General features: G+C 55.8%; 1 protein-coding gene across 7 annotated transcripts in view; it reads right to left on the bottom strand.

Annotated features, from left to right (window-relative positions):
* Positions 1-27,993, bottom strand: part of MYO9B (myosin IXB) — a 95,569-nt gene that overhangs the window by 42,573 nt on the left and 25,003 nt on the right. For all 7 annotated transcript variants that reach the window (XM_076001503.1, XM_076001497.1, XM_076001499.1 and 4 more), the window contains exons 3-6: positions 7,966-8,060; positions 2,902-2,964; positions 1,997-2,096; positions 1,678-1,778 (exon numbers count right to left, since the gene is read on the bottom strand). In XM_076001503.1, the coding sequence (XP_075857618.1) occupies positions 1,678-1,778; positions 1,997-2,096; positions 2,902-2,964; positions 7,966-8,060 (359 nt within the window). The remainder of the gene's footprint in view (positions 1-1,677; positions 1,779-1,996; positions 2,097-2,901; positions 2,965-7,965; positions 8,061-27,993) is intronic.

Below are 27,993 nucleotides of genomic sequence, written 5' to 3'. Positions count from 1 at the left end.
GCAGCTGCAGGTATTTCTGGCTGTTATAAATGAGGATGCTGTGAGCATTCGTGTGCGTGTCTGCCGGTGAACAAACGCACAAGTTCTTTTGTGTACAGATAGCTGCAGCAGAAGCTGCCAAGTGGTTTTCCAAAGTGGGTGCCCTCTGGAACGCAAGGCAGCGTACACACCAGCCGTCTATCTGGGCAGGTGAAAAGGGTACGCTGTGTGGTTTTTAAATTTAAAAAAGAATTTTTTTTTTTTTTTTTTGAGATAGAGTCTCACTTTGTTGCCCAGGCTAGAGTGAGTGCCGTGGCGTCAGCCTCGCTCACAGCAACCTCAATCTCCAGGGCTCAGCGATCCTCCTGCCTCAGACTCCCAAGTAGCTGGGACTACAGGCATGCGCCACCATGCCCGGCTCATTTTTTTCTATATATTTTTAGTTGGTCAATTAATTTCTTTCTATTTTTGGTAGAGACGGGGTCTCGCTCAGGCTGGTTTCAAACTCCTGACCTTGAGCAATCCGCCCGCCTCGGCCTCCCAAAGTGCTAGGATTACAGGCGTGAGCCACTGTGCCCGGCCAAGAATTTTTTTTTTTTTTTTGAGACAGAGTCTCGCTTTGTTGCCCAGGCTAGAGTGAGTGCCGTGGCGTCAGCCTCGCTCACAGCAACCTCAAACTCCTGGGCTCAAGTGATCCTTCTGCCTCAGCCTCCCGGGTAGCTGGGACTACAGGCATGCGCCACCATGCCCGGCTAATTTTTTATATATATATCAGTTGGCCAATTAATTTCTTTCTATTTATAGTAGAGACGGGGTCTCGCTCTTGCTCAGGTTAGTTTTGAACTCCTGACCTTGAGCAATCCGCCCGCCTCGGCCTCCCAAGAGCTAGGATTACAGGCGTGAGCCACCGCGACCGGCAAGAATTTTTTTAAGTGTGGTAAAATATACAAAAAATTTACTACTTTAAGCCCCCCCCCCTTTTTATTTTTTGAGAGAGGGTCTCGTTGTGGCCCAGGCTGGAGTGCAGTGGTGTCATCCTGAGCTCACTGTAGCCTCCAACTCCTGGACTCAAGTGATCCTCCTACCTCAGCCTCCCAAGTAGCTGGGACTACAGGTGCATATGACCATACCTGGCTAATTTTTCTATTTTTTTTATAGAGACAAGATGGGCCTCGTTCTTGCTCAGGCTGGTCTTGAACTCCTGACCTCAAACAATCCTACTGCCTTGGCCTCCCAAAGTGCTAGTATTACAGGCGTGAGCCACTGTGCCCAGTCTGCCTTAACCAATTTTCAGTGTACAGTTCAGTAGTGTTAAGTATATTCATATTGGTTTTGACTGGAATCAAATGATTAATGGCTTGAGTTGCTTTTCACTGTTTTTTTTTTCCTCCCCCAAGGGATGGGGTCTCGTTGTGCCGCCCAGGCTGGAGTGCGGTGGTGCAGTCACAGCTCACTGCATTCCAAACTCCTGGGCTCAGGCGATCCTCCTGCCTCAGGCTCCTGAGTAGCTGGGACTGCTGGCGCCAGCCCCGCACCAGGTCATGTGCTCACCGCCACTGGGCTGTCCTTAGGGTGGCTCTGTCTGGGACTTGCTGGTTTCCTCCTGGGCTGTGGGTCAGATCTCAGAGTGACCAGTAGGAGCCAAGGGCACCCCCTGCCGGCCACGGTGGAACAGCGGCCCCCGGCCCACCCACTTACTGCTTCTTGGTGGCAGGGAGGAAGCCCACCATCTCCATGGCCTGCTTGAGTCTCTCGAAGTCGTGCTTCAGGTCTTCCCCATCTTCGATCTTCAAGTTATGCTGAAAAACAAAGGCGTCAGCACCGCGGGTGTTTCTGGGCAGGCAGGGCGGCGAGAGAGATTGGCTCTGGCTGGAAGCAATGAAGCCAGGCCCAGGACTCTGAGGATGAATGGGACCCTTTGTGCCACCACCCTGGGCCCGAGGCAGGCAGCCTCTGACTCTCCGGCTGTGGCTGGGAACAGAGGTGGCGTTTGTGGCCGGGGCTCGGGGTTGTTTACCTGGTTGAGGTAGAAATAATCTTCAGGCTGCTTGAGCTGAAATTCTTGGCGCTCATCCTCGCTGACACCAAGTAGCAAATAATAAAACACGTGGTAGTTCCTGCGGGTGGAAATCAGGAGAGAAAAAGTCGTTTTTGGAGGCCACGCAATACATACTTTTCAAACCGATGCTGATTTGCTTTGGAGACCACACCAGGGAGGAAGAAGCACCTCAAATGAGTACACATTTACAACAACAATTCAATTCTTATTATGTCCTTAAAAAAAATCAGACTTCTCAAGTAAATAGACTTCTGAGGGACTGAGGGTGGTGAGTGAGTTTATGTCTCATTTGTCAATTAGGAATTTGTCTTCTAATCTAATCACATTTTGGGCAGACATCTGAGCACGCACTGAGGGTAAAAATCTCAGGTTTTTTGGTTTGTTTTGCTGCTGTTTTTTGAGACAGAGTCTCACTCAGTTGCCCAGGGTAGAGTGTCGTGGCGTCAGCCTAGCTCACAGCAATCTCAGACTCCTGAGCTCAAGCAATCCTCCTGCCTCAGTCTTGCAAGTAGCTGGGACCACAGGTACTCGTCACCATGCCCGGCTAATTTTTCTATTTTTTGTAGACACGTGGTCTCCCTCTTGCTCAGGCTGGTCTTGAACTCCTGGTCTCAAGTGATGCTCCTGCCTGGCCTCCCAGAGTGCTAGGACTGCAGGCATGAGCTACCACGCCCAGCCTCCTTAGAAGGTTTTAGGAGGAGGCACAAACAGGTGGCTTAGGAGGAGGTATGGGCACAAAGGTTGAGGTCACAGGCCCCCTCCTCTGACAGCCTCCACTGAAGTTCCTCGGACCTCAGGACATTTGCTTCTCCCCGTTGTAGGAACAAATGCAGACACGATGCGGCATTCAAACATCCTCCTACCTTTCATCCTTCTCCTGAGAGACCAGGCGAGACTTTTCAAGCAGATATTTTTCGACGACAGCTCTGTCATTAAAAGAAAAAAAAAGAAGGAATAAAATGTTATATTTTAGTATTGTTAAAATTGTTGTCTTGAAGAACTTTTTTTTTTTTTTTTTGAGACAGAGTCTCACTTTGTTGCCCAGGCTAGAGTGAGTGCCGTGGCGTCAGCCTCGCTCACAGCAACCTCAAACTCCTGGGCTCAGCGATCCTCCTGCCTCAGCCTCCCAAGTAGCTGGGACTACAGGCACGCGCCACCATGCCCGGCTAATTTTTTGTATATATATTTTTAGTTGGTCAATTAATTTATTTCTATTTTTGGTAGAGACGGGGTCTCACTCAGGCTGGTTTCGAACTCCTGACCTTGAGCAATCCGCCTGCCTCGGCCTCCCAAAGTGCTAGGATTACAGGCGTGAGCCACCTCGCCTGGCCCAAGAACTGTTTTTTATTTTTTAGAAACAGGGTGTTACTTTGTCATCTTGGGCTAGAGTGCAGTGGCATCATGATAACCTCACAGTAATCTCAAACTCCTGGCTCAAGGGATCCCCCTGCCTCAGCCTCCTGAGTAGCTGGCACTACAGAGACATGCACCACCACGACTGGCTAATTGTTTATTTTTTTGTAGAGAAGGAGTCTTGCTATGTTGCCCAGGCTGGTCTTAAGCGATCCTCCTGCCTCAGCCTCCCGAGTGCTGGGATTACAGGCGTGTGCCACCATGCCCGGCTAATTCTTTCTATATATTTTTAGGTAGCAAATTAATTTCTTTCTATTTTTAGTAGAGATAGGGTCTCGCTCTTGCTCAGGCTGGTTTTGAACTCCTGACCTTGAGCGATCCTCCCGCCCTGGCCTCCCAGAGTGCTAGGATTACAGGCGTGAGCCACTGGGCCCGGCCTTGCCTATTTTCTTACTGTGTGTTTGGTCCTATTATTGAGTTATAAGTGCTCTTTACGTATTCTAGACGCAAGTCCTTTAGTGGGTAATGACACGCAGGTCCCTGCTCTGGGTCTGGGCCTTGCTTTCTCATTTCCTTTCCGACACGATGTCTTTGGAAGTGCAGGGGTCTCTGACACATGGCGATACTTGGTTGTGCCCAGACGGTCTGGTGTTCCGCCGTCCTCACGGCCCCCTTGGGAGGCACATGGTGTCCCGTGGACCCTGAGTCTGAGGGAGCCGGAGCAGGGGCCCGGGCGTCTCTGCAGCCGCGCTCTCTCTCAGCACCAACCGTGGGGACGGCAATGTTGCATAAGGAGCCACCAGGACTAGGCTCTAGATGTCATTCAAAGCGTTTCTCAGAGGATCTCCCCACCCGCTGGGGTGGCCACGGTGGGTCCCAATGGTGGACATGGAGCTAAGGCATGTTGCCCAAGACCCTATAGGAGGGAGGTGGCCTAGTGGGCTCCTGCCACAAGCACCGGGGCTGTCGTGGTCTAGAGGGGCTCCTGAGGGCTCCCCCACCGCCAGGTGTGTGAGCTGGGCGGGGCCTGCAGGCCGCCCCTGTCTGAGCCCTTCCCTGTCATACGGGAGACGCAGCTGGAGCCTACGGGGTGGCAGGCCCTGGGGACAGCATGGGTTCCTTGGCCCAGGGCTTGCAGGACACGGCCTGCCTCTCTCTCCAGGGGGATAGTCATTTGTCTGCGGGCTCACACGGGGACATAAAACACGCACAGGTGGGTTTCCAGTGGCCTGGCCTGGGTCTCTTTTCTTTCAAAGTAGGAGGAAAAGCATTTTCTTCTATTCCTTCTCCCAGCTCGTAACCTTCTCAATTTCAGCACCTTTCCTCAGTCTGGGTTTCTGGGGAGAGAGGCTGCATCTGCTTCTAGAATCAAACTCAAGTCTGAATCTCAACCTGTGGCCAGTTCCTTGTGACGTGTCTGTGTGCAGGGCTAGGGGCAGGACACAACCCCACGATGGCAGGAAAGCAGGCTGGCCACAGGTGTCTGGCACTGAGTTGTCATTTGACTGACGACGGCCCCTTCCCTTTCCCAATCGGTATCCTTCTTTCTTTTCTTTTCTTTTCTTTTTACGAGATGGGGTCCTGCTATGCTGCCCAGGCTGGTCTTGAACTCCTGGCCTCAAGCCATCCTCCCACTCAGCCTCCCAAGTAGCTAGGATTATAGGCGTGAGCCACCGTGCCCAACTCCCCAATCATCTTCAAGGCCTGGGCCTCTAATAAAGGGGTCTTGCAGGGAGCCTGCCCCCCCCCCCCCCCGGCACCAAGTCCGTGGACACACAGGAACCTGAAGCCTCATAAATTAGGGAACTGGGGGTAGGCTCAGACTGCTCCTGACCCTTGGCCTCAGTGGGAAATGACACTGGGAAGTGCCACCTGCCCCAAAGAGGACAAAAGCAGAACTGGGCCCGAGCCTGCTCCCTACGGGGCGGCTGTGGCCGCTCTCAGGGTGGGAAGTGCGTGTTGCTGCCCGGGCCACGGCCGTGGGTGGAGATGGGACTTCCTTTCCTGAATCCAAGGCCACGGACAGAACTTTCAAAAGCTGGCGGGGAAGATCCAGCCACCAAGGGTCACCGGTCCTGGACTTGACGGGAGCCTGTGGCTGGCCGGGTGGGGTGGACCACTTGGCTGAGGGGCAGGCCAGTCCTTGCTGTGCCCCGGCTCCAACGGTGGCCCTCAGAAAGTACGTCCACACCCCAGAACCTTCGAGGGTGGCCTTACTTGGAAAAAGAGTCTTTGTGGATGTAATTAGGTATGTCGAGATCATCCTCAGTGATCTAGGTGGGCCCTAAGTCCAGTAACAAGCATTCTTTCTTTTCTTTTTTTTTTTTTGAGACAGAGTCTCACTCTTTTGCCCGGGCTGTGGTGTCAGCCTAGCTCACAGCAACCTCCAACTCCCGGGCTCGAGCGATCCACCTGCCTCAGCCTCCCGAGTAGCTGGGACTATAGGCATGCGCCACCATGCCTGGCTCATTTTTTTTTTCCTATATATTTTTAGTCAGACAATTAATTTCTTTCTATTTTTGGTAGAGACGGGGTTTCACTCTTGCTCAGGCTGGTTTCAAACTCCTGACCTTGAACGGTCCTCCTGCCTCGGCGTCCTAGAGTGCTAGGATTACAGGCGTGAGCCACCGTACCCGGCCCAATAACGAGTATTCTTGTAAGAGAAGGGAAAGAAAGACACACAGAGACCACTGGCCACGTGAAGATGGAGGCAGAGGCTTAAGTGATGCGACCACAAGCCAAGGAGCACTTGGAGCCACCAGAAGCTGGAAGAGGGAAGGAAGGAGCCTCCCCTCGAGCCCTGAGAAGGAACCCTCCCTGCTGACACTTTGATCTCAGACTTCTGGCCTCTAAGACCACGAGAGAATAAATTCCTGTTGTTCGAGCAGTACAGTTTGTCATATTCTCTTTCGCCAGGCCTAGGAAACTGAGACCGTGCGCGAGAGGAGGGAGCAGTGCCCGCTGGGAAACAGCCTCTTAGCTTCTTCCCAAGGGAAGCCCTGGAGGCCAGGCGCGGTGGCTCACGCCTGTAAGCCCAGCACTTTGGGAGACGGAGGTGGGAGGACTGGTTGAGGCCAAGACTTCGACACCAGCCTGGGCAACATATCAAGATGCCGTCTCTACAAAAAATGTGAGAGTTAGCCGGGCGTGGTGGTGTGCACACCTGTAGTGCCAGCCACTTGGGAGGCTGAGGCAGGAGGATGGCTCGGCCCAGGAGTTCGAGGCTGCAGAGAGCTGTGACTGCAGCACTGCACTCTAGCCTGGGTGACACAGTGAGACCCTGTCTCAATCAATCAATCAATCTGTGGAAACAGTGTCTGTGTCATTTGCCCAACAAGATGCTCTGGGTGCCTCCTGCAGGTCAAAATCTTTGCAGTGCGGCAGATACAATCAAGCAAAATGTGGACTCGTGGGAGGAAAAAAATAAAAATTAAGGGGTGGAGATGCTTGTGCACTACCGATGGGAACGTGAGACAACGCGGCTGCTGAGGAACCGGTATGGCGATTCCTCGAATACGTTAAACTCAGAATCACCACAGGGTCCTGGGAGTTCGCTGCTGGGTATATTCTTTGAGCTCAAAGAAGTAAAGCAGGATCTTGGAGAGGTGTTTGTACAGCCATGCTCACAGTGGCCTCGTTGACGACAGCCAAAGGCGGGAACAGCCCGGCCGCCGGGGGGTGGAGGAGTGGATAAACACACCGAGGTGGAACCGCACGACAGAATGGCGGGTGACAGAGGTGACAGAGGAAGCGGCCCCTGCCCCGTGCTACAACAGAGATGAAGCCTGAGGACGTTCTGCCGGGTGAGCTGAGGCAGACGCAAGGGAACAAAGACAGCACGACGGCATTGAGACAAGCTGGTGAGAGTCTGCGGTGGGGGAGGCCTGCGAGCAGCCAGGCCCAGACCCCGCGGGATGCCGTCTACGCAGTCGCCCACCCGCCCATCGACAGACCCACTCTTCAACACACCCCTCCACCCACGAATCGATCCACCCGCCCACCCGCCCAGCCACAAATCTACCCATTTATCCTTCTACCTACTAATGAATCCACCCATTTGGCAACGAATCCATCCACCCGCCCGCGAATCGACCCATCCACCCATGAAACCCACCCATTCAGCTGCCTACTCCCTCGCCCATGAACCCGTCCGCCCTGCCGTATTTCCGTGGACCGCCGGCTCACTCTGCTACCCAGCACCGTAGCAGAGGCTCCTGCTTTGCAAGTGCCAGAGTTCACATTCATCCCGCCTGGGACACCCCCAGACCTACCAAGTCAGACACCCCGTCGAGCCCAGGAAACAGACCGGCCCGGCCGTCCTTGCTAAACCCGCCGTGCTAGCACCCCGCAGCCGGCTGCACCTACTCCGCGCCCCGCCCCCGCCCACTTTTCTGACCTCGACCCCGTTCTGACCTTCGCCTCGAAGACTTAAAATCACACTCACTGGCCTGCATGAGGCTCACGTGTCTGCACGGCCGTGATTTCTGCACCTCGCTCCCGTGAGTGTGTGTCAGGAAGTGGCGGCACGGGGGTGAGGGGCAGCTCCCACCCACGGCCCCCGGGGTGCCACTCACCCTCGCACGATGCCGCTCTCCAGGTAGTTGACCTGGATGAACTTCCCGAATCGGCTCGAGTTGTTGTTGTGAGCTGTCTTGGCGTTCCCGAAAGCCTGCCGGGAGAACAAAAACAGGTTTTCAGATCATCAGGATGGAATTTCCACAGGCCTCGACCTGGAGCCTCCAGGCTCTTTAAAAAAAATAATAAAGTATCGGAAAGTACCTCGGCTGCATAACTCTGCATCTTCCAGTCACTCAGAAGCCCAGATAAAAGCTGGAAAATACAGAGGTGTGCAGCCAAGGACATGCCAATATTTTACCTTTTTTTTTTTTTGAGACAGGGTCTCAGTCTATCTCTCGCTCTGGGTAGAGTGCAGCGGCACAATCACAGCTCACCGTAGCCTCAGACTCCCGTGCTTGAGTGATCCTCCTGCCTCAGCCTCCTCAGTAGCTGGGCCTACAGGGGTGCGCCACCACGCCTAACGTTTTAAATGTTTTTGTAGAGACGGGGTCTCACTATGTTGCTCAGGCTACTCTTGAACTCAAGTGATCCTGCCGCCTTGGCCTCCCAAAGTGCTGGGATTACAGGCGTCCACCGCCATGTCTGTCCCAATGCCCTTATAAGACAGACCACAGAGAGCACCCTCCCTCCTGCCACCGTGTGAGGACACAGGGAATAAAACGTCATCTATATACAAGGAAGTGGGCCATTGCAGGACCCCGAATCTGCCACTTCCCACCCTTCAGAACTGTGAGAAATGCGCTCCTGTTGTTTCAGCCACCCAGTTTATGCGCTACAGTTATGTGCCACATGATAGGGTTTCGGTCAAGGACGCACTGCAACAAGTAGCAGTGGTCCCTAAGATTACAATACCGGGCTGTGCTGGCTGTAGGTGTTTCACGTCTACAATCCCAGCACTTTGGGAGGCTGAGGCAGGAAGACTGATTGAGCCCAGGAGTTTGAGACCAGCCTGGGCAACACGAGACCCCGGTCTCTACAATAAATACGAAAATTAGCTGGGTGTGGTGGTGCCTGTAGTCCCAGCTACCCAGGAGGCTGAGGCAGGAGGATTTGTTGAGCCCAGGAGTTCGAGGCTGCAGTGAGCTGTCATCACGCCCACACACTCCAGCCCGGGCAACAGACGGAGACCCTGTCTCTTAAACAAAAAAATACAGAAAGATCACAATGCCGTATCTTTAGCACGCCTTCCCTGTGCTGAGATCCACAAATACTCACCACTTTGCACCGTGTTACAACCGCACCAGGACAACAACACGCCACGTGGGTTTACAGCCCGGGAGCGGCAGGCTGTGCCGTGCAGCCTGGGCACGCGGGAGGCTCTGCCGTGTAGGCCTGTGTGAGTGCGCGCTGCCACGCTCACACGACGATGAAATCACCCGGTGGCGCATTTCTCAGCACATATCCCTGCCACCAAGTGACCGGGACCGCGTGCCATGACGGCAGCCCCAGCGGATCAGGACGGGAAGCTTCTGGGAGGCAGCCGAAAGGGGGAAGCCCCACGGAAGAGCGTGTGACCGAGGAAGGCCCAGGTGCGCCCGTGGAGGACGGGGTTCACAGGCACGAGGCCTCGGGCAGAGCGTGGAGCCGGACGGCGGCCGTGTTTGGACCCACGTGTGGGTCACGGTCCTGGTGGGATCGGCTAATCAGCTCATGGGACAAGTCAACGGAAGGGGCTCGAGTCACACTTGGGCCAGGTCGGTAAGCAGAAAGTGGGAAAGGGGGCCCAGAGAGGTGACCCGGCCCTTGCAGAGAAGGGGGGGTCTGTGCAGGGAGGGGCAGCAGCTGGGCGCTCAGCGACGCATCTCCACAGGGGCTTTGTTGACCTGCTGAGTCTTTTCTTATTTTTTTTTTGGGGGGGGCAGGGTCTCGCTCTGCCACCCAGACTGGAGTGAAGTAGCATGATCACAGCTCACTGCAGCCTTGAATTCCTGAGCTCAAGCGAGTGCTGGGACTACGGGTGTGAGCCACCGCGCCTGGCCTCGACCTGCTGACTTTTGGAAAAGTCTCTGGAGGGGCTGATTAAACCTGGGGGCTGGTCGGCCACGGAGAACCTCCGGGGACTGGTCCTCGGCTAGAGGCTGGGTGCCGCGCACACCCTGCTTGGTGACATCTGCTCTCCCGAGCGTCCACAGGACTTTCAGGGCTGGGCCGCTCCGTGTCACGGGGTGTCCTGTGCACCGCAGTGTGTGCGGAGCGGCACCCCTGGCCGCCACCCACCAGATGCCAGTGGCATCTGGGATGATCAGAAAGTGTCCCCAGGGATCGCCAGATTGCCCTGGGTGGGAGGCACTGATGTATAGACGGCAGCCAGAGAGTGGCAGGGCAGGGTGGCGTGGGGCTCGCTGGGCCCTTCGCCCCTTTGTGAGGGCTCCCCCGCGCACTGCCCTCTGGACGCCGAGGAACCCTTTGGTAAAGAAAACTGTCTCTCTGGGTTTAATCTCCAGTCCCCAAAGTGCAGCCACAGACTGGAGTTTTTCTTTTCTTTCCTTTTGAGACAGAGTCCCACTCTGTTGCCCAGGCTAGAGTGAGTGCCGTGGCGTCAGCCTCGCTCACAGCAACCTCCAACTCCTGGGCTCAAGCGATCCTCCTGTCCCAGCCTCCCAAGTAGCTGGGACAACAGGCGTGAGCCACCGTGCCCGGCCAAATTGATGTTTTTCTTTGAGGTAAAAACCTATGGACTCTCAAATCGCTGTCCCCTCACCTCCTTGCACGTTTAGGGGACCCTGCAGAGCCTCGGTTGGAGCTCCCGCAAAAAAACAAGCCTCAGTCTAGGTCCCCGCACGCTCTGCCCTGCTCCGTGCCCAACTCGACACGGCGCGCTGCCTGGCCGGCCCGTGTGGCCCCACCGCCAGGCCCCACGGCTCGCTCTCCACCAGCCTCAACTCGGAGGGGCTGGGAAGCAGACCTAAACCAACCCCCAGGCAGGGGCGTGTGAAGTCCTCCCTGCCTGGGCTAACTCTGAGCAGATGGCGAAAGGATGCCTGGACCCGGGTGGGGCTCCCCGACGGTGGCACTGGGGTGTCTGCAGCGGGAGATGAACAGACTTCTCTCTGAGCCAGGGTCCCAGCAGGGCCCTGATCCAGAGCCTGCTCCAGAAATGGGCGTTCACACCCCAAAGAGCCACAGCACTTTTTTTTTTTTTTTTTTTTTGAGACAGAGTCTCGCTTTGTTGCCCGGGCTAGAGTGAGTGCCGTGGCGTCAGCCTAGCTCACAGCAACTTCAAACTCCTGGGCTGCAGTGATCCTTCTGCCTCAGCCTCCCGAGTAGCTGGGACTACAGGCATGCGCCACTATGCCCGGCTAATTTTTTATATATATATCAGTTGGCCAATTAATTTCTTTCTATTTATAGTAGAGACGGGGTCTCGCTCTTGCTCAGGCTGGTTTTGAACTCCTGACCTTGAGCAATCCACCCGCCTCGGCCTCCCAAGAGCTAGGATTACAGGCGTGAGCCACAGCGCCCGGCCCACAGCACTTTTTTTAAAGACAGGGTCTCACTCTGTTGCCTAGGCTAGAGTGCCATGGCATCATCTTAGCTCACTGCAGCCTCCAACTCCTGGGCTCAAGCGATCCTCCTGCCTCAGCCTCCCGAGTAGCTGGGACCACAGGCACCACCACGCCCAGCTGATTTTTTTCCCTTTTTTGTATCGACGGGGTCTTGCTCTTACTCAGGCTGGTCTCGAACTCCTGGCCTCAAGCGATCCTTCTGCCTCTCAAGAGTGCTAGCACTACAGGCGTGAGCCAGTGCACCCCACCTAGCCCTCGCTTTCAAACTCAGGAAACAAGTCTGCAGGGACTTCTAAACATGACAGTCAGGCCTGGTGTCCTGGGGACACACAAAAGGGAATGTCTTTGGGCCGTGAGGGGCCCTGGCGCCTTTGGAGGTGTCCTTCCCGCCACTGCGGCCGGCCGCCTGAGGGCTGGCTTTCTGGTTCTGCGATTACCAGCACCAACCAATTACCCATGCACGGAGGCTGCTCCCAGGCCCGGTGTGACCTCACACGTCTGGTATGCGGTCTCAGCACACTGAGACTTTTCAAAGCTCATCTAAAAATATCCGGTCGGTGCTATTATACATCCGAGGAGGAAATGCTGGCCTGGCGCTCGCAGCCAGGGGTGCTATTGTGTTCCTGCTCGGCGGGCTGGCCGGGGGCGCACACGGTCTCCAAGCACAAGGGTGGCTGGTGTGCCCTGGGGATCACGTGGGGTCCGGGGTGGACAGGAGAGAGGAAGCGGGACCCGGGTGTCCGCAACGATGCGACATAATCTGGTACGGGCATGGGGAAGGCCGTGGGCTGATGCCAGCACCCCCCCGGCAGCAAACTCACAGCGCTGGCAAACCTCGAGTGTAAGAAAGGCCTCTCCTTTCTCAGAAACGCTTTTTTTTTTTTCCAGCTTTTATAATATAAAAAACATGTTTGTAATGTAAGTTGTACACTTTGGGGGAAAAAACCCCATAATCTCAGCAGATCCAGCAATCCTGCTTCTGGTGCACATCCAAAGGGAATGAACTCGGCGTGACGAGGAGACGCCTGACTCCCACGCCGCGCGCGGCACGGCTCACGGCGGCCAAGACACGGAACCCACCCAGGGGCCCAGCGGCGAATGAACGGATAAAGAACACGCGGCACGTGCAAACCATGGCACCCTATTCGGCCTTACGACATGGATGAACCTGGAGGGCACTATGTGAAGGGAATAAGCCAGTCACAGAAAACAAACACTGCACGATTTCACGTATGTATAGAAGCTAACAAAGCTGTCTGGACGCAGTGGCTCATGCCTGTAATCCTAGCACTTTGGGAGGCCGAGGCAAGAGGATTGCTTGAGGTCAGGAGACAAGCCTGAGCAAGAACAAAACCCGTTTCTAAAAAAAAAAAACCAGAAAAATTAGCCCGGAGTGGTTGGCAGGCGCCTGTAGTCCCAGCTACTTGGGAGGCTGGGGCAGGAGGATCGCTTGAGCCCAAGAATTTGAGGTTGCTGTGAGCTATCATGATGCCACCGCACTCCAGCCAGGGCAACAGAGTGAGACCTTATCTCAAAAAAAAAAAAAAAAAGAAAATCTGAAAAAGCAGAACTCACAGAAGTATAATAGTGGTTAGGATATCAAAATCCAGTTAGACTAAAGAAATAAATTCAAGAGATCTATTGTGTAACATGGCAACTATAGTTAATAACAATGTTTTGTATGTTGAAAATCGCCAAGAGAGATTTTAAGTGGTGTCACCACAAAAACATAAGCATGGGAGGTGATGCGTATGTTAGTTTCACTGATGCACCCTGCAATATGTGCGTATTTCAAAACATGTTATACACGAATACATACTTTTGTCATTTAAACATGAAATAAAAATTTAAAAAATATAACCTCACCAAAAGTTTGCACCACAGAAGGAAAAAAACCCCATAAAGTGATCACCCCATAATTCAACCTCCCTATGGTTTGTAGGTTAAAACTAATGAAGAAGCGATGCAGCCCCTACCTCTACCGGGAGCAGACCAGGCCTGGGGCACAGGGGGACAGACTCCAGGGATGCTGAGAGCCAGAGATGTGTGACCATCTCCCAAATGTCTTTGTTACTGAGGTTCTTCATCTCAGTGGTTTAAAAAGGTTTCTTGGCTGGGCGCGGTGGCTCACGCCTGTAATCCTAGCACTCTGGCAGGCGGAGGTGGGAGGATCACTCAAGGTCAGGAGTTTGAAACCAGCCTGAGCAAGAGGGAGACCCCATCTCTACCAAAAATAGAAATGAATTTATTGGCCAGCTAAAAATATATAGAAAGAGAAAAAATTAGCCGGGCATGGTGGCGCGTGCCTGTAGTCCCAGCTACTTGGGAGGCTGAGGCAGGAGGATCGCTTGAGCCCAGGAGTTTGAGGTTGCTGTGAGCTAGGCTGACGCCACAGCACTCTACCCCGGGCAACAGAGTGAGACTCTGTCTCAAAAAAAAAAAAAAAGTTTTTTAATTGGAGTGTTACACAAAGTATTGGCCAATGATACTTATTAAAGCATGATAAGGAAGACTTTTTAATTTTTTTTTTTTTTTTTTTTTTAAGAGATGAGGTCTTGCTCTGTCACCCAGGCTGCAGTGCAGAGGTACGAGCACAGCTCACTGCAGCCTTGAATTGAACTCCTCCTGGGCTCAAGGAATCCTCCTGCCTCCTCCTGAGTAGCTGGGACTACAGGCACCATGGGGGGGGGAGGTTCCTGCCGATTTGGGCAAGTGAGTTCATGGCTCTTGGATTTCAGATTCTTCTCCTGTAAGGCGAGGTTACAGAAAAACCCGCTGTCTTCCCAGGTTGTCTGAGGATTAAAGGAGATTGTGTGAACCAGGAGCCGGCAAAGTTGTTCTGCCAAGGGCCGGGTGACGGGTATCTCTGGCTGTGTCTGTCCTGACCGCTCATCTCTGCCGCGGCGGAGTGAAGGCAGGTGTGTTCGCAGGGAAGACGCCCTCCTGAAGCCCGGGCATGGGCTTGGCCACCGACCGATACCAGAGCCAGCAAATCACAGCCAGCTACCTGTTTCTGTGTGGCCTATGAGCTAAGAATGGTTTTCGCATTTTTTAAATACTTAGTGGTTTCGGCGGTGGAGGCAGGGGAGAGAAGTTAAAAGAATATTTCTGGACAAGTGAAACTGACAAGAAATTCAACTTTCAGTGTCATCAAATAAAGTTTTCTTGGAGCCCTGCAGCTACTCTTGAGCTACAACACATGCAGCATTGTAACTGAGGTTGTATGGCCCAGCGGGGCTGAAAACACAGACTCTGGTCTTTAGTTTTCTTGTTTTTTTTTTTTTTAGACAGGGTCTCCCTCTGTCAACGGGGCTAGAGTGCGGTACTGTGATCACAGCTCACAGCAACCTCAGACTCCTGGGCTCAAGCGATCCTCCTGCCTCAGCCTCCTGAGTAGCTGGGACTATAGGCACGTGCAATTTAAAAATTTTTTTTGTAGAGATGGGGTCTTGCTCTTGCTCAGACTGGTCTCAAACTCCTGGCCTCAAGTGATCCCCTTGGCCTTGGCCTCCCAAGTAGCCAGGATTACAGGAATGTCCTACCACCCCTGGCAAATTTTTCTTATTTTTTTGTAGAGATGGGGTCTCACTATGTTGCCTAGGTTGGTCTCAAACCACTGTTCTCAAACAATCCTCCCACCTCGGCACCCCAGAGTGCTGAGATTGCAGGCGTGAGCCACCGCACGGCTACGGTTGCTCTGGAAACCTTATTAAACCCTCCTTCTTCCCCAGGGCCCAGGCCAGGAAGGGACTCCGACCCTCAGACACAGCTTCGTCATGATGAGTGAGCAGGAGGAGGGGGCGGTGGTGGCTGTGCTGTTTGGGCTGACTGGTCTTCCTGGGGCACAGCGGGGACACAGAGAAGCAGGCCCAGAAGCATGGAGGGCAGGCTGAGTCCACAGGGTCATGTGCCCCAGGGGGACAGGGTGAGGAAAGACTCCCTGAGAGCTGGCGCAGAGGGGCGGAGCCAGGAGGCAGAGCTGCACCGGGAGGAGACAAGAAGTGTCAACTGCAGCTGAAGTGCGACAGGAATGGGTGAAAGGGGGGTGTGGGGAGGTCGTGAGGGGGAGGCCGTGTCTGGGGAAGATGCCAGCAGCAGAGCACCAGGACCATGACGGGGAGGGGGCCCTGGTGCTGGCGGGTGGGCGCCGGGCTCCTCCATCCCCCAGAGCCCAAGCAGGTGGCAGCTGCAGGCTCGGTCGGCTTGCGGATGCGGGACAGGAAGTGGAGTCATCACCCCAACCTCGCAGCTCCCCGATTTGCAAAGGAGGAAGTGGAGGCTCTCTGGGGCTCGGCCCATGCCCAGCCTCCACGGGCTTCTGTTCTGTCGGCTGCCCGAAAGGCTTGGGGTACGGCCGCTGGGCGGGCGCGGCAAGGGTACGCAGAGAGCGGAGGGACCGCCCCACTTGCGTGCCCCCGTTCCTTCGTAAGAGGTACCGACTATCAGCCACGGGCGCGGACGGAAACAGCAAACCCAGAGAACGCAGCAAGGACTCCTGGGCCCAGGACGAGGCCCTGTCAGAGAAGGACAGGCGCCTAACCGAGGGCCACTGTCTCAGAGCAAACCCTACGGCTGGGGCAATCTCACAGCCGCCACCCAAACCCAAGTATGAACCAAGTCACTGCAGCTGGTAACCAAGTGAGAAACAAGCTACGACATCCCCATTTCACTAAGTTTGGTTGCAGGTTACCAGCAACCGCGCGAGAGCTCAGGGACCACAGAGAACAAACCGGGCTTTGATGGGGCAGGGTCCTGCCTGGGTCTCAGGGCTGTGGAGACATCTGAGGAATTTATCACGTTTCCCCAAGGCCAGGCTCCTCTTACCCATCTGACACCCAAATCATTCTCTTTGGGGCTGGCTTCCTTTGTTCGTTTGCTCGGTGTTCTTTTCTAGAGTTGGGACACGAAGCCATTTACTTTCATTCTTCCCTACTTACGGACCTAAAGTGTTTTCGGCTACGCGTCGCCCACTTGCTGCCGTTTTAAATGTATTCCCTGTCACCCTGGATAAACCCGATTTAAAATAATAAATAAATATAGTCCGTGGATTCTGATCCTATACGGTGTTGCTGATTTTTGGAAAACCTGCAGTTTTGGTTTGCGTATACCCTTTCATCTAAGAGTTAACAGAAGTTTACTTAAAAAAAAACTTCCATGTAAGTTTTATTGCATTGCTAAAAATGTTGCTTGCAATAGTTCTACTTTTGTAAGTTCTCTGTCATCTGATATAGCAGGGACTTTTGAGAGTGCTCCACGTATACTTGAGGTTCATTTTATCATATCACAGTGAGGGGTTCACAATATAACTACAAGGTCTGCCTTCAGTATATGGTTGGGGTATTTTAACATCCTTGCCTATTTTCCATCCATTCAACGAAGCGTGTGCTGTGTGTGTGTGTCTCCTAGTATCTTTCATAATTTCTCCTTTGTAAGGCAGTGGCTGTGTTGTTTGGTACATAGATATTCACAACTATTATGTCCTTATTGTAAATCGAGGTTTTTAGTACTATAACCAATCTACTTTGTCACATGTGATGTTCAGAGGCCTGAATTCCACCTTCTCTGTATCAGAACTGAAGCTCTGTGACCTTCTGTTTCTGCCTGCCTGCTACACCTGTGTTTGTCCTTTTAACTTCCTGAATCCCTTTGGTTTAGGCATGTCTTATGTACAAGGCACGGGCCAGGCACCATGGCTCATGCCTGTAATCCCAGCACTTGGGGAGCCTGAGGTGGGAGGATGGCTTGAGTCCAGGAGTTTGAGACCAGCCTGGGCAACATAGTGAGATCCCATTTTCTAAAAAAAAAAAAAAATATTTGAAAATTAGCCAGGCGTGGTGGTACATGCCTGTAGTCCCAGCCAAGGAGGGAGGAGGGCTTGAGCCAAGGAGTCCGAGGCTGCAGGGAGCACTTGCACGGTGGGAGGAGCCAGCCTTAGGCTGGGCTGGCAGGGGAGTTCCAGCAACGGCTCATTCTGCAAGCAGTCCCCACATTCTGAAAGGTTCGTCTTGGGATGACATTTGCTAAAACTGCAGACTTGGATGCCGATGATGAGAACAGCAGGACTTCCGGTACTTTTCATGCAGCAAAACCAAGCATCTGCATATGTGAGCAGAGGCAAGCTCTTTGGGGTGGGCCGGAGGGAGAGTCTGTCGCCCCCGCAACACGGCAACACGCCTCTGCCCTCCCCACAGGTTTCACTGCCTTTCTCCACACACTCGGGCTGGGGGCTCTCCAGAGCTGGGGTCGGCAACCTGTCCTCCTGGGGCTCCCTCACTCACCCCAGTGGAGAAACAGAATCAGAATCACCGAGACGTCAATGCGCCTCCCCACCCCCCAGCGTGGGACCACTGCTGTGGCCCGTGAGCAGGCTGGGGTGAGGGTGAGAAAAGGTTCAGGATCAAAGTATGGGCTACGGGGGCTTGTGAAAAATAAAGTCTTGGCCGGGCACGGTGGCTCGTGCCTGTTATCCCAGCACTCTGGGAGGCCATGGTGGGAGGATCACTTGAGGCCAGGAGTTCCAGACCTGCCTGAGCAAGACCGAGACCCCGTCTCTACAAAATCTAGAAAAATTAGCCGGGCGTGGTGGTATGCACCTGTAGTCCCAGCTACTCAGGAGGCTAAGGCAGGAGGATCACTTGAGCCCAGGAGTTAGAGGCTGCAGTGAGCTATGATGACGCCACGGCACTGTAGCCTGGGCAAGAGCAAGACTCTGTCTCCAAATAGAAACAAAATAGTTTTTTTTAAAATCCAACATCCAGACCTATGAAATTTCCAGAAAGGTCAGGGGATCTAAATTCTTCATCAAGAGTCCTCGGGGGCTTCCTCTGATTCCTAGAACGGTAAGAATTGCTGTTCCAGGGTTTAGCATGAGGATGAAGGGGCTCTGGGAGATAAAAAGCCAAGCCCTTTTCCTTAAGCACGCCGAGTCGCGACCAGGGCACTCGAGGGCAGGGCGGCACACAGAGCTTCACTCCCGGTCTATCTAATTGGATGCTTTCCCAACACTTAGCCCCAAGAGATGGGAACTTGGACATTCCAGAACTTCACCCACTCCGCACCTCCTCAGAGTGGGTGAAGTTCTGGGGTGCAACTCCAGGACCCCAACTCCAGGTGGGTCCGATTCCTGTCCCGCCTGCCCCCTGACTGCCTTGTTCTGCCAAGTGCTGCAAACCCAAGGGGTAGGGGAGGAGAAACCAAGCCTGGTGGTGACGCTAGAACAGGTGCAGGAGGAGAAATTACTGTCCAGAGTCACCGTCCCCTTGCTGTGAATCTTCACAAAACCCTGGGCTCGACTGCCCACGAGACAGGTGGGGAAACCGAGCTCAGCATGGAGTGGCTAGGCCCAAGTCAACTTCCCACAAGACAAGGAGCTGTGCTAATTTTTTTTTTTTTTTTAATGTTTTGAGATAGGATCTCACTGTGTCACCCAGGCTAGAGGTGCAGTGGTGACATCATAGCTCACAGCAACCTCAAACTCCTGGGCTCAAAAGTGATCCTCCTGCCTCAGCCTCCCGAGTAGCTGGGACTACAGGTGTGTGCCATCACGCCGGGCTAATTTTTCTATATTTTGTAGAAATGGGGTCTCACTATGTTGTCCAGGTTGGTCTCAAACTCCTGGCCTCAAGTAATCCTCCTGCCTCAGCCTCCCAGAGTGCTGGGATTACAGGCGTGAGCCATTGCGCCCGGCTGATTTTTTGTTTTTAAAGAGACAGGTTCTTGCTGTCATCGAGGCTGGGGTGCGTGGTGTGACACTGCTCACTGTAACCTTGAACTCCCCGGCTTGTGCGATCCTCCCGCCTCCTTGGCATCCCAAAGGGCTGGGGTCACAGGTGTGGGCCGCCGGCCGGGCCGCCCGTGATGCGTGGGTGAAGCGGGCTTCTAGGGATGTCGCTGGTGATTTTCCAGACAGGTGGGTTGGATAAACCGTTTCCGAGACACTTGCTGCCCTTGTCTGAGAAACTCCATCTGAGAGTCCCACGGCCTATCCCTTTGCAGAAGGGGCTCGGCCAGTCCCCGAGCCAGCCCCATGCCCTGCTGCTGGAGCAGGGGCTCACGTGGGGCTACAGGACACGGAGACCCTGAGCATGCCTGGGGCCACCAAAGAGGCCGGAGCCTGCGGCACGGGTCCTGCCCACTAATACGTCTCATCTGCCAAGGTGGCTCCGGCCCTCGTGTGTGACTTTGCTTCCAACCCTCCCTCTCTAGCTCTCGATGGCTGCAAGGTGTGAAACCCGCGGGAAGGAATCCGAGAGGCGGACGTGGCGGGTCCCCACAGGCAGCGTCTCAGACGTCCTGCTCTGCATTCATTTTAATGGCGATGGAATTCGCGTCACGTTCGAATGCGCGACTCAACAGCGCTTAGTATACTACGTTGTGCCACCGCCGCCTCTATCTAGTTCCAGAACATTTCCAACCCCCAAAAAGGAAAAGCCATCCCCATCAGCAGTCTGTCCCCACTCCGCCTCGCCCAGCCCCCGGCAGACACCGATCTGCTTCCTGTCTCTCCGGAGTTGCCTGGTCCAGACACTTCACATCAACGGAGTCACACACTGCTCGGCCTTTCGCGTCTGGCTTCTTTGGCATCATGTTTGTGAGGGCCACCCAGGTCGCAGCAGGTGTCAGCGCCTCATGCCTTTTCACGGCGGAATAATCTCTGCGGAATCCGCTGGATTCTGCGCAGGGGCGGCAGTGACTGCTCGGCCCGCCTGGGGGGTTGCTGTGACACTGAAGGACGACGCGCCATGTGGCGTCCCCCTTGGGTCTGGAAAGGCCACGGACGGCACGGCTCTAAGCCTGTGGCCTGTGCGTCACCACCCGAGCGCCGCACGCCCCGCGATCCGTGGGAAAACTGTCCTCCACGAAACCAGTCCCTGGTGCCAAAAAGGTGGGGGGGACTGCTGTTCTAAGCCCAGGAGGGCCACTTGACACAAAGGCCCTTTGGGCTGGGCGCGGCGGCTCACGCCTGTAATCCTAAAACTCTGGGAGGCCAAGGCGGGCGAATTGCTCGAGGTCAGGGGTTTGAATCCAGCCTGAGCAAGATCGAGACCCCGTCTCTACTAAAAATAAAAAGAGACTAATTGGACAACTAAAAACAGATAGAAAAAATGAGCCGGGCATGGTGGCACGTGCCTGTAGTCCCAGCTACTCGGGAGCCTGAGGCAGGAGGATCGCTTGAGCCCAGGAGTTGGAGGTTGCTGTGAGCGAGGCTGACGCCACGGCACTCTAGCCCGGGAGACAGAGTGAGACTTTGTCTCAAATAAAAAAAAAAAGCCTTTCCATGTCCCTGATGGTTGGGGGGGAGCTGTCCCCATCCACCTCCTTCTGGGGTGACCCTCCCTCTAACTTTCCGTCACAGGCTTGGTTCTTGCCTTTGCTGCTCTCAGGGGCTGTCATTTGGGCCCCTCCTTGGGGCTCCCATGCCCTGTCCTCCCCTGCTACCCAGCACCAGCGATGCCATCTCAGTGTTTGCTTACCCCCTGGCTCTTCCACGGCCCTGGACACCAAATGCCTGGTCAGAGTCTGAGGGTGCGGGGTGCTGGGAGCCTCACCACGTGCTCACCCTGCACCCCAACATCCCGCATCTGTCCTCGGGATCTCCCAGCGGTGCTGTGAGCTGGCACTGAGAGGGCAAGGAGGCCTGGGCGGTGGGATTTAGCTAGATCACAGCAGCAACAATACTCCAGACTGACGGTATAGCACGTGCAAAGGCCCCAGGGTGGGAGAGATGAGGCGGAACAGAGAGGCTGAGTGACTTGCGGCAGGTCACACAGCGAGTGGGTGGCTGAACCCACACTCAACCCCCAGGGGCTGCCTGGCTCCACACCTGGCTCCCTGGCCACCGCCCTGAACTCCTGGAGGCGGTAAATTCTGGTGGGGGTGTGGCGTGAGAACAGATCTAGGCACTTTGGCAGAACTAGGGACTCCTCAGGGGCTGTGTGAGGACCAAGACGACCTCATCAACATTCACACTTCCCACCAACAGCCCCCTCCGGCCGGGCTGTGGCTCCCTGCAAACTCTGCCCAGACTGGATTTGGACCCTCCAGTGGAGCAGGTCTCTCAGCCTCTGCGCTGCTGCCATCTGGGGCGGGCCACTCTTTGCGGAAGGGGCTGTCTGGCAGGCCGTGAGCAGCATCTTGGTCTCCACCCACCGGACGCCAACAGTCATCCTTCCCTCCCTGGCCACGACGACCAAAGGTGTCTCCAGAAATTGCCAAACATTCCCTGGTGGCAGAAGAATCAGCCCTGGGTGAGAACCACAGCCTCAGACACAGTTCGCACATCAGCTCCCCCAAGTCCTGCCTGTCACATCTGCGCAGGGCGGGGCCTGCTGGCAACAAACCGGCCGCCAGCGGGCTCCGTGGTTGGCCGATGCCTGCCTCTGCCCCTGCCCCGAAAAGCGGCGAGGCCGATGTCTTGGACAGACAGACGGGCCCTCCTGTCACCAGACCCCCGGAGCGGCGAAACCCTAGGATGCTGGGCAAGGGTGGTGGCCGTGACAGAGATGTCCCAGACCTGTGCTTCGGCTTTTAATCAACTCTTTCTCCAAATTCCAAGCAGACCTTTTTTTTTTGGTGCTTAAAATATACCCCATAATTTCACTCTTCTCTTAGATTCAGCATTCCCAAAAATATAACTTTCCCTTTTGTATAAAATAGCCTCGGATCATCCCAAAACGTCAGGGCTCTGCCCTTTTACACAGCAGGCTAGAAAGGCAGCTCTGGAGGTGGGCAGGGTCCAGGGGGGCCCGGGGATACCTGGGCAGGGGGGAGGGCGGGGGGTGCCCTTTCTGCCTGGCTGGTCGTCGCTGCCTGGCGCCCTCAGGGGTCTCTTGATTAAAGGCCGCTTGCAGCTGCCAGGCGTCCCCACCCTCTGCGTACCCCTCAAGCACACCTTTCCACTCTGCTTTGGCCCTGGCTTTTCAGCTTGGCGGGCTCTCCCTGCTGCCTGCCAACCCCCTCTGTTCCCTCCTTCCCATCCAGGTTGCCCTCGTAACTGCTCCCGTGGCTTGTGACGTCCCTGGCCGGGCGCGGTGGCTCACGCCAGTCATCCAAGCACTCTGGGAGGCCAAGGCAGGGGGGATTGCTCAAGGTCAGGAGTCCGAGACCAGCCTGAGCAAGAGCAAGGCCCCCGTCTCTACCAAAAATAGAAAGAAATTAGCTGGAAAACTAAAAACATATAGAAAAAATTAGCCGGGCACGGTGGCGCACGCCTGTAGTCCCAGCTACTCGGGAGGCTGAGGAAGGAGGATTGCTTAAGGCCAGGAGTTGGAGGTTGCTGTGAGCTAGGCTGACGCCACGGCACTCTAGCCCAGGAGACAGAGTGAGACTCTGTCTCAAAAAATAATAATAATAAAATAAATAAATAAAATCATCCCCCTGGAGCTATGAGCCTCAGTGCATCCTCGGAGCTCCTGTCACACACCCAACACCCAGATGCCACCTTCCTCCCGGGGGCTTGGCGGCACTGAGCACCAGGGAAGGGGCTGTGGGAGACTCCAGGCAGACAAAGGGGCCTCCTGGGCCCTCCTGTTCCATCATCCTCTTCCCACTGGGTACTCGACAGGTCATGTGCCCAGAAGGCAGGACGTAGGTGACCTCAGGATGCAGGTGGAAACCCTCTGAGGGCTGGAGCCCGGTGACAGTCAGCCCCATGAGGGTGCGAGACAGGGTGGGGACCCCGGGCAGCCTCCAGCCGCCTTCAACCACAGTCCAAATGCACCAGCTGTAAAACCACTCCCAGCTGCCTGTAGGGCACAGAGTGAGGCAGGAGGATCGTTTGAGGCCAGGGGTTCAAGACCAGCTGGGGCAACATAGCCAGACCCCTGCTCTACAAAAAATAGGAAAAAAAAAAAAATCGGCTGAATGTGGGGGTGCATGCCTGTAGTCCCAGCTACTCTGGAGGCTGAGGAGGGAGGATCACTTGAGCTCAGGAGTTGGACGTTGCAGGGTTGCACCACTACACTTCAGTCTGGATGACACAGTGAGACCCTGTCTCTCTCTATATAAAAAAAAAAGTCACCCCGAGGAAGTCAGGAATGGGATCGATGACAAAGTCCAGTGCACACGAAGCAGAACTTACTATATCAGAAAACCACTGAAGCTCTTTCTTTTTGTTTTTTTTAAGAGACAGGGTCTTGTTCTGTTTCCTATGCTAGCATGCAATGACACGATCATAGCTCATGGCAGCCTCAAACTCCCGACCTTGAGCGATCCTCCTGCCTCGGCCTCCCACAGTGCTGGGCTCACAGGCCTGCGTCCCCGCGCCCGGCCCCTGCCAAGCTCTTTGTTTGCATCCCTTTGCAAGAAAACCCACGGGAAGTGCCACGTCTCAGCTCTGGAGGCTTTAAATTTGGGGACTGTAGGTTTTGGCAACGTTGTACAACTAGTTCCAGGACACTGCTCAGAGCCCACCTGGAAGACCAGACTCACGTGTGGAAAACCCAACTGTGGCACCCCGGTGTGCACTGCTGTCGGCGACACGAGGACACGTCTGGTGGGGGGGAGGGCAGCGACTACTGGCTGGGCTCCGGCTGGGCGAGGTGCGAACAGCTGCACCAGCCACCTCCTCCCGGGAGAAGAGGGAGAACGCCGGCCTGAAAGCACCCCCAACCCCACAGCACCCCGAGGCGGTGCTGAATATGGGCGGGTTGATGTGACTCCAACGGCACGATCCTCCCCACCCCCCGAAAATCTGACAGTATTCAGGCAGGGAACGCACGTAATACTGAATCCGTTCTTTGCTCGCAGCTGGCCCAAAATAGCGGATTTCAACGGGGGCCATCCTGCTCCTCAGGGGACACTTGCTGTCAACATCAGGGATGCCTTTTAGTTGTCACGGGTGTGGTGGGGGAATGCCACTGGCACCTCATGGGCAGGGACCAGGGTGCTGCTCGGTCCCTGCAGTGCACAGGGCAGCCAACAGCTGCCCTGGGTTCGGGACAGCACAGGGCAGCCAACAGCTGCCCTGGGTTCGGGACAGACGAGGAAGCATGGCATTGTCCCCAAGGGTCTGACGCTGTCTGACGTCGACCCCGCTTGTCAGTGCATTCCGCTTTCTCGTCCCCTGTGGGACTGCTCCTGTCCTGGGTTCAAGCCCCAGCACCTAACCCCTCCCTTCGGGCCACTCTGCCAATCCAGGGCCCCCCAAACTTCCTCCCCCACACTCATGCAACCGTCTCGGGGAGGCCCCGAGGGGAAAGGAGGCAGCCAGCAACTGGATCTCTCACTCCCCTCGGGCCGCCTGGGCTGGGCCCAACGTGCCTCCACCAGGGGCTCTCGGTAGCTCAGGGTCCAGGCCACGCTGTACCTTCCCCTTCTGTCCTGGTGCCACCCCTTCACCCAGGAGTTGGAGGTTGCTGTGAGCGAGGCTGACGCCACGGCACTCTAGCCCGAGCAACAGAGTGAGACTCTGTCTCAAAAAAAAAAATAAATAAATAAAATAAATAAATAAAATGATCCCCCTGGAGCTATGAGCCCATGCTTCCCCTGGACGAGGACGGGCCACCCCGACGGTTGCACTGCTGACCCTGGGACCTGCCCTTCCTCAGACGCCAGCCTCAGATGCGCACAACCCCTCGGCCGGCTGCTCGCGGGACTCCCTCTCCACCTGCGTGCAAACACTCCCATCTGCTTTCGCCGGCCTGCCCGAACCCACCCACCGCCCCCCGACACCGGCCTCGCTCTGGCCACTGGCTTCTCTGCAGGACGTGCAGATGGGTGTCACGGATGTACCGGGGTGTGTCCACACCCAATGTGGCTCCGGACGTCAGCGTGCCCCAAGCGGGCTGCTGGAGAGGGACTGTCCCCTGCCTGGGTCTGCTCAGCCAACTCCAGGTCGCTCTCCTGGGGGCTCATCGCTACCTGAGCCACCCCTGTCCCTCGGCATTGTCACAGACGGGGAGAGACTGGCCTGGCCCAGGCAGGGAGGGGGCCGGCGCCTGGGAAAACCCAACTGGATACTCAGCCACGCAAAGGCATGAGATGCTGATACGAGCGTTGGTGGAGAAGCAAAACGTGGGGCATCCATGCCACGGACGTCACTCAGCCATCGAAAGGCGTGAGGCTCTGCCACCTGCCACCACGTGGATGCACATCGTGACGCTGAGCCAGAGAAGCCGCACACAAAAGCCATGCGGCCTGTGACTCCACTGACGTGAAGTGTCCAGAACAGGCCAATCCATACAGACAGGAAGCAGATTAGTGGCCGCCAGGGGCTGGGGGAGGGGGATGGGGAGTGACTGCCGATGGGGACGGGGTGTCCTTTTGGGGAGACAAAACGTTCCGGAATTAGACAGAGGTGATGGTTGCACAACACTGTGTGTTAAATGCCACCGAATTGTGCCCTTTAAATAGGTAAATTGTATCTCCGTAGAGCTCTCAAATGGAAACCCCACCCGCAGAGGCTGAGACATGAGCGTCAGCACACCCTTGGTTCCAGAACCTTCTATCTCTGCCAACCTGGCTGAATGGCTTTGCTTGTGTGCCTCAGTCTCCTTGCACACCAGGTGGGGGTGGTCAATCTGCCCGAGTCAGGACATGAGCGATGACGGCCCTGAGCCTGGCAGAGGCTGGCGCATCCGAGCCTTGTCGGGCAGACTTGGGCTGGGGCAGAGGTGTGGCCTGGGCACATGTCCACGAGGGCAGAGGTCAAGGTGCATAACGCACTGTGGTCCGGGTGACCTGCCCAGTGGGGCCTGGCCTGGTGCTGTCTGTGGGTGGTGGGGCAGGGGCTGCCCCGGGTCACGTGAGACTGGGTCTGTGGGGCCCCTACAAAGGAGTTCAGGACTGGGCACAAATCGTACGTTCATCTGGGGCCTCTCCCCCCGATGGGTGGGTCTGGGGAAGGACCCTTCCTTGTCCCTCAAAGAACTGTCCCGGCCACTGGTGCCACTTCGGGTGAGCCGGGCTCCCCTCCAGGTGCGTCTCTGCGTGCTCAGTGGCTCGTCACTGTACCCTGGTGTGCACGGGCCAGGCCATGGGGGCTCCTGAGAGTCCCGGGCCCTGTGGGAAAAAACCTGAGTAAGCGTCCTTATTTCATTTCTGCTTTCAGAATTAAAATCCTGCGCGCATGCGTACTGCGGGTGAAGGGAGAGGGGCGCGTTCGGGGCGTGCTTTGCGGCGAGCCCGGCGGCCTGCCCTGGGTTACAGCCCCCGGCTGTTGGGGGGTGCCTGTGACGGGTAGGGGACTCCAGGCCACCCCCCACCCTGGGGAGCCTGCTTGCTGTCCCTTGGTGGTTCTGACCTGTGACGCCAAACACCCCTGCACAAGTGCGGTGTTCCTGGAGGCGGGGCCTCCGGGCCGGGGAGGGCGGCAGCTGACTGCAGCGGGTGGGCAGAGCAGCTGCTGGGAGCCCGCGTTCCGAAGCTCCCTTCCTGTTTTCTGGTCGGTATTGCACAGCGAGGCTGCAGCCCGCGCCTCGGGTGGGGGTGCCCGGCAACACCCAAACCTCAGAGCGACTCAACTTCTCCTTTCGGGGAGCTGAGAAAAGTCCCGACCGACATGGCGAGCTGAGCCGATTTGGGTCTTCCTCGGCCGGGCCCGGGACGGGGGAGGGAGGGGAGAGGAGACCTTTCACCAAAAACGCAGGGAGGCCGGGCTCAGGCCACGCTCCAAGCCCAGTCTGGCCATGGCTACCTGCGGTGTGGCCTGGGGGACCCACTTGTAGCGGGTTCGCCTGCTGAGCCCCCGAGAGATACACCAAAGTCCCAACCCCTGGAAGCTGTGAACGTGACCTTTGCAGATGTAATTCAGGTGAGAATCTCAAGATGAGTCACCCTGGATGTAAGGTAAACTCCAAGTCCGATGACAAGCGTCCTCACGAGAGAAGGCGAGAGGGACCAGAGACACACACAGGAGGGGAGCGCAGACGAAGATGGAGGTGAGGACCGGACTGATGTGGCCAAAAGCCAAGAACGCCAAGGACCACTGAAGCCACCAGAAGCCACGAGAGGGCTGGGACGGATTCTCCCCTAGAGGCTCCAGAGAGAACCAGACAACACCTGGAGTTCAGGCTTCCGCTCCCAGGGCCGGGAGGGAATAAATTCCCGTTTGTTTTAAGCCACCAGGTTCATGGCACTTTGCTACAGCCCCCTTAGGAGACTCGCACCTCCGTGAGTCTCTCTGGGGCTCAGTTTTCTCATCTTTAAAGTGGGGGCAGATCTGCTGCAAGGACTCAGAGAAAGGACGGATGGAAACCGTGAAGCTCAGAGCCCGTCACCCAGTGGGGCTGAAGGGAAGACAACAGGTCATTGTTGTTCTTAGAAAATGACCTTGGCTGAGCGCAGAATGGCCGGGACGTGACGACTTCTGAATGCTCAGCGCCTGAAGCGGGCAGGGGCCGCGTCCTGTGGGAGGGCTCAAAGGCAGCGGTTCCCACCCGCTGGTGACTCCGTCCCCAGGGGACACTGGCAATGCCTGGGGACATTTCTGGCCGTCGCACCTGTGTGTGCATGGGGTACCGCTGGCATCTGGCGGGTGAAGGCCAGGGACGCTGCTCAGCACCCTGCGATGCACAGGCC

The sequence above is a fragment of the Microcebus murinus genome, chromosome 4, assembly GCF_040939455.1.
Source record: "Microcebus murinus isolate Inina chromosome 4, M.murinus_Inina_mat1.0, whole genome shotgun sequence".
NCBI classification, from domain to species: Eukaryota; Metazoa; Chordata; class Mammalia; order Primates; family Cheirogaleidae; genus Microcebus; species Microcebus murinus.
Note: the sequence above shows the minus strand (reverse complement) of the source record. Positions and strands in the feature narration are given on the sequence as shown.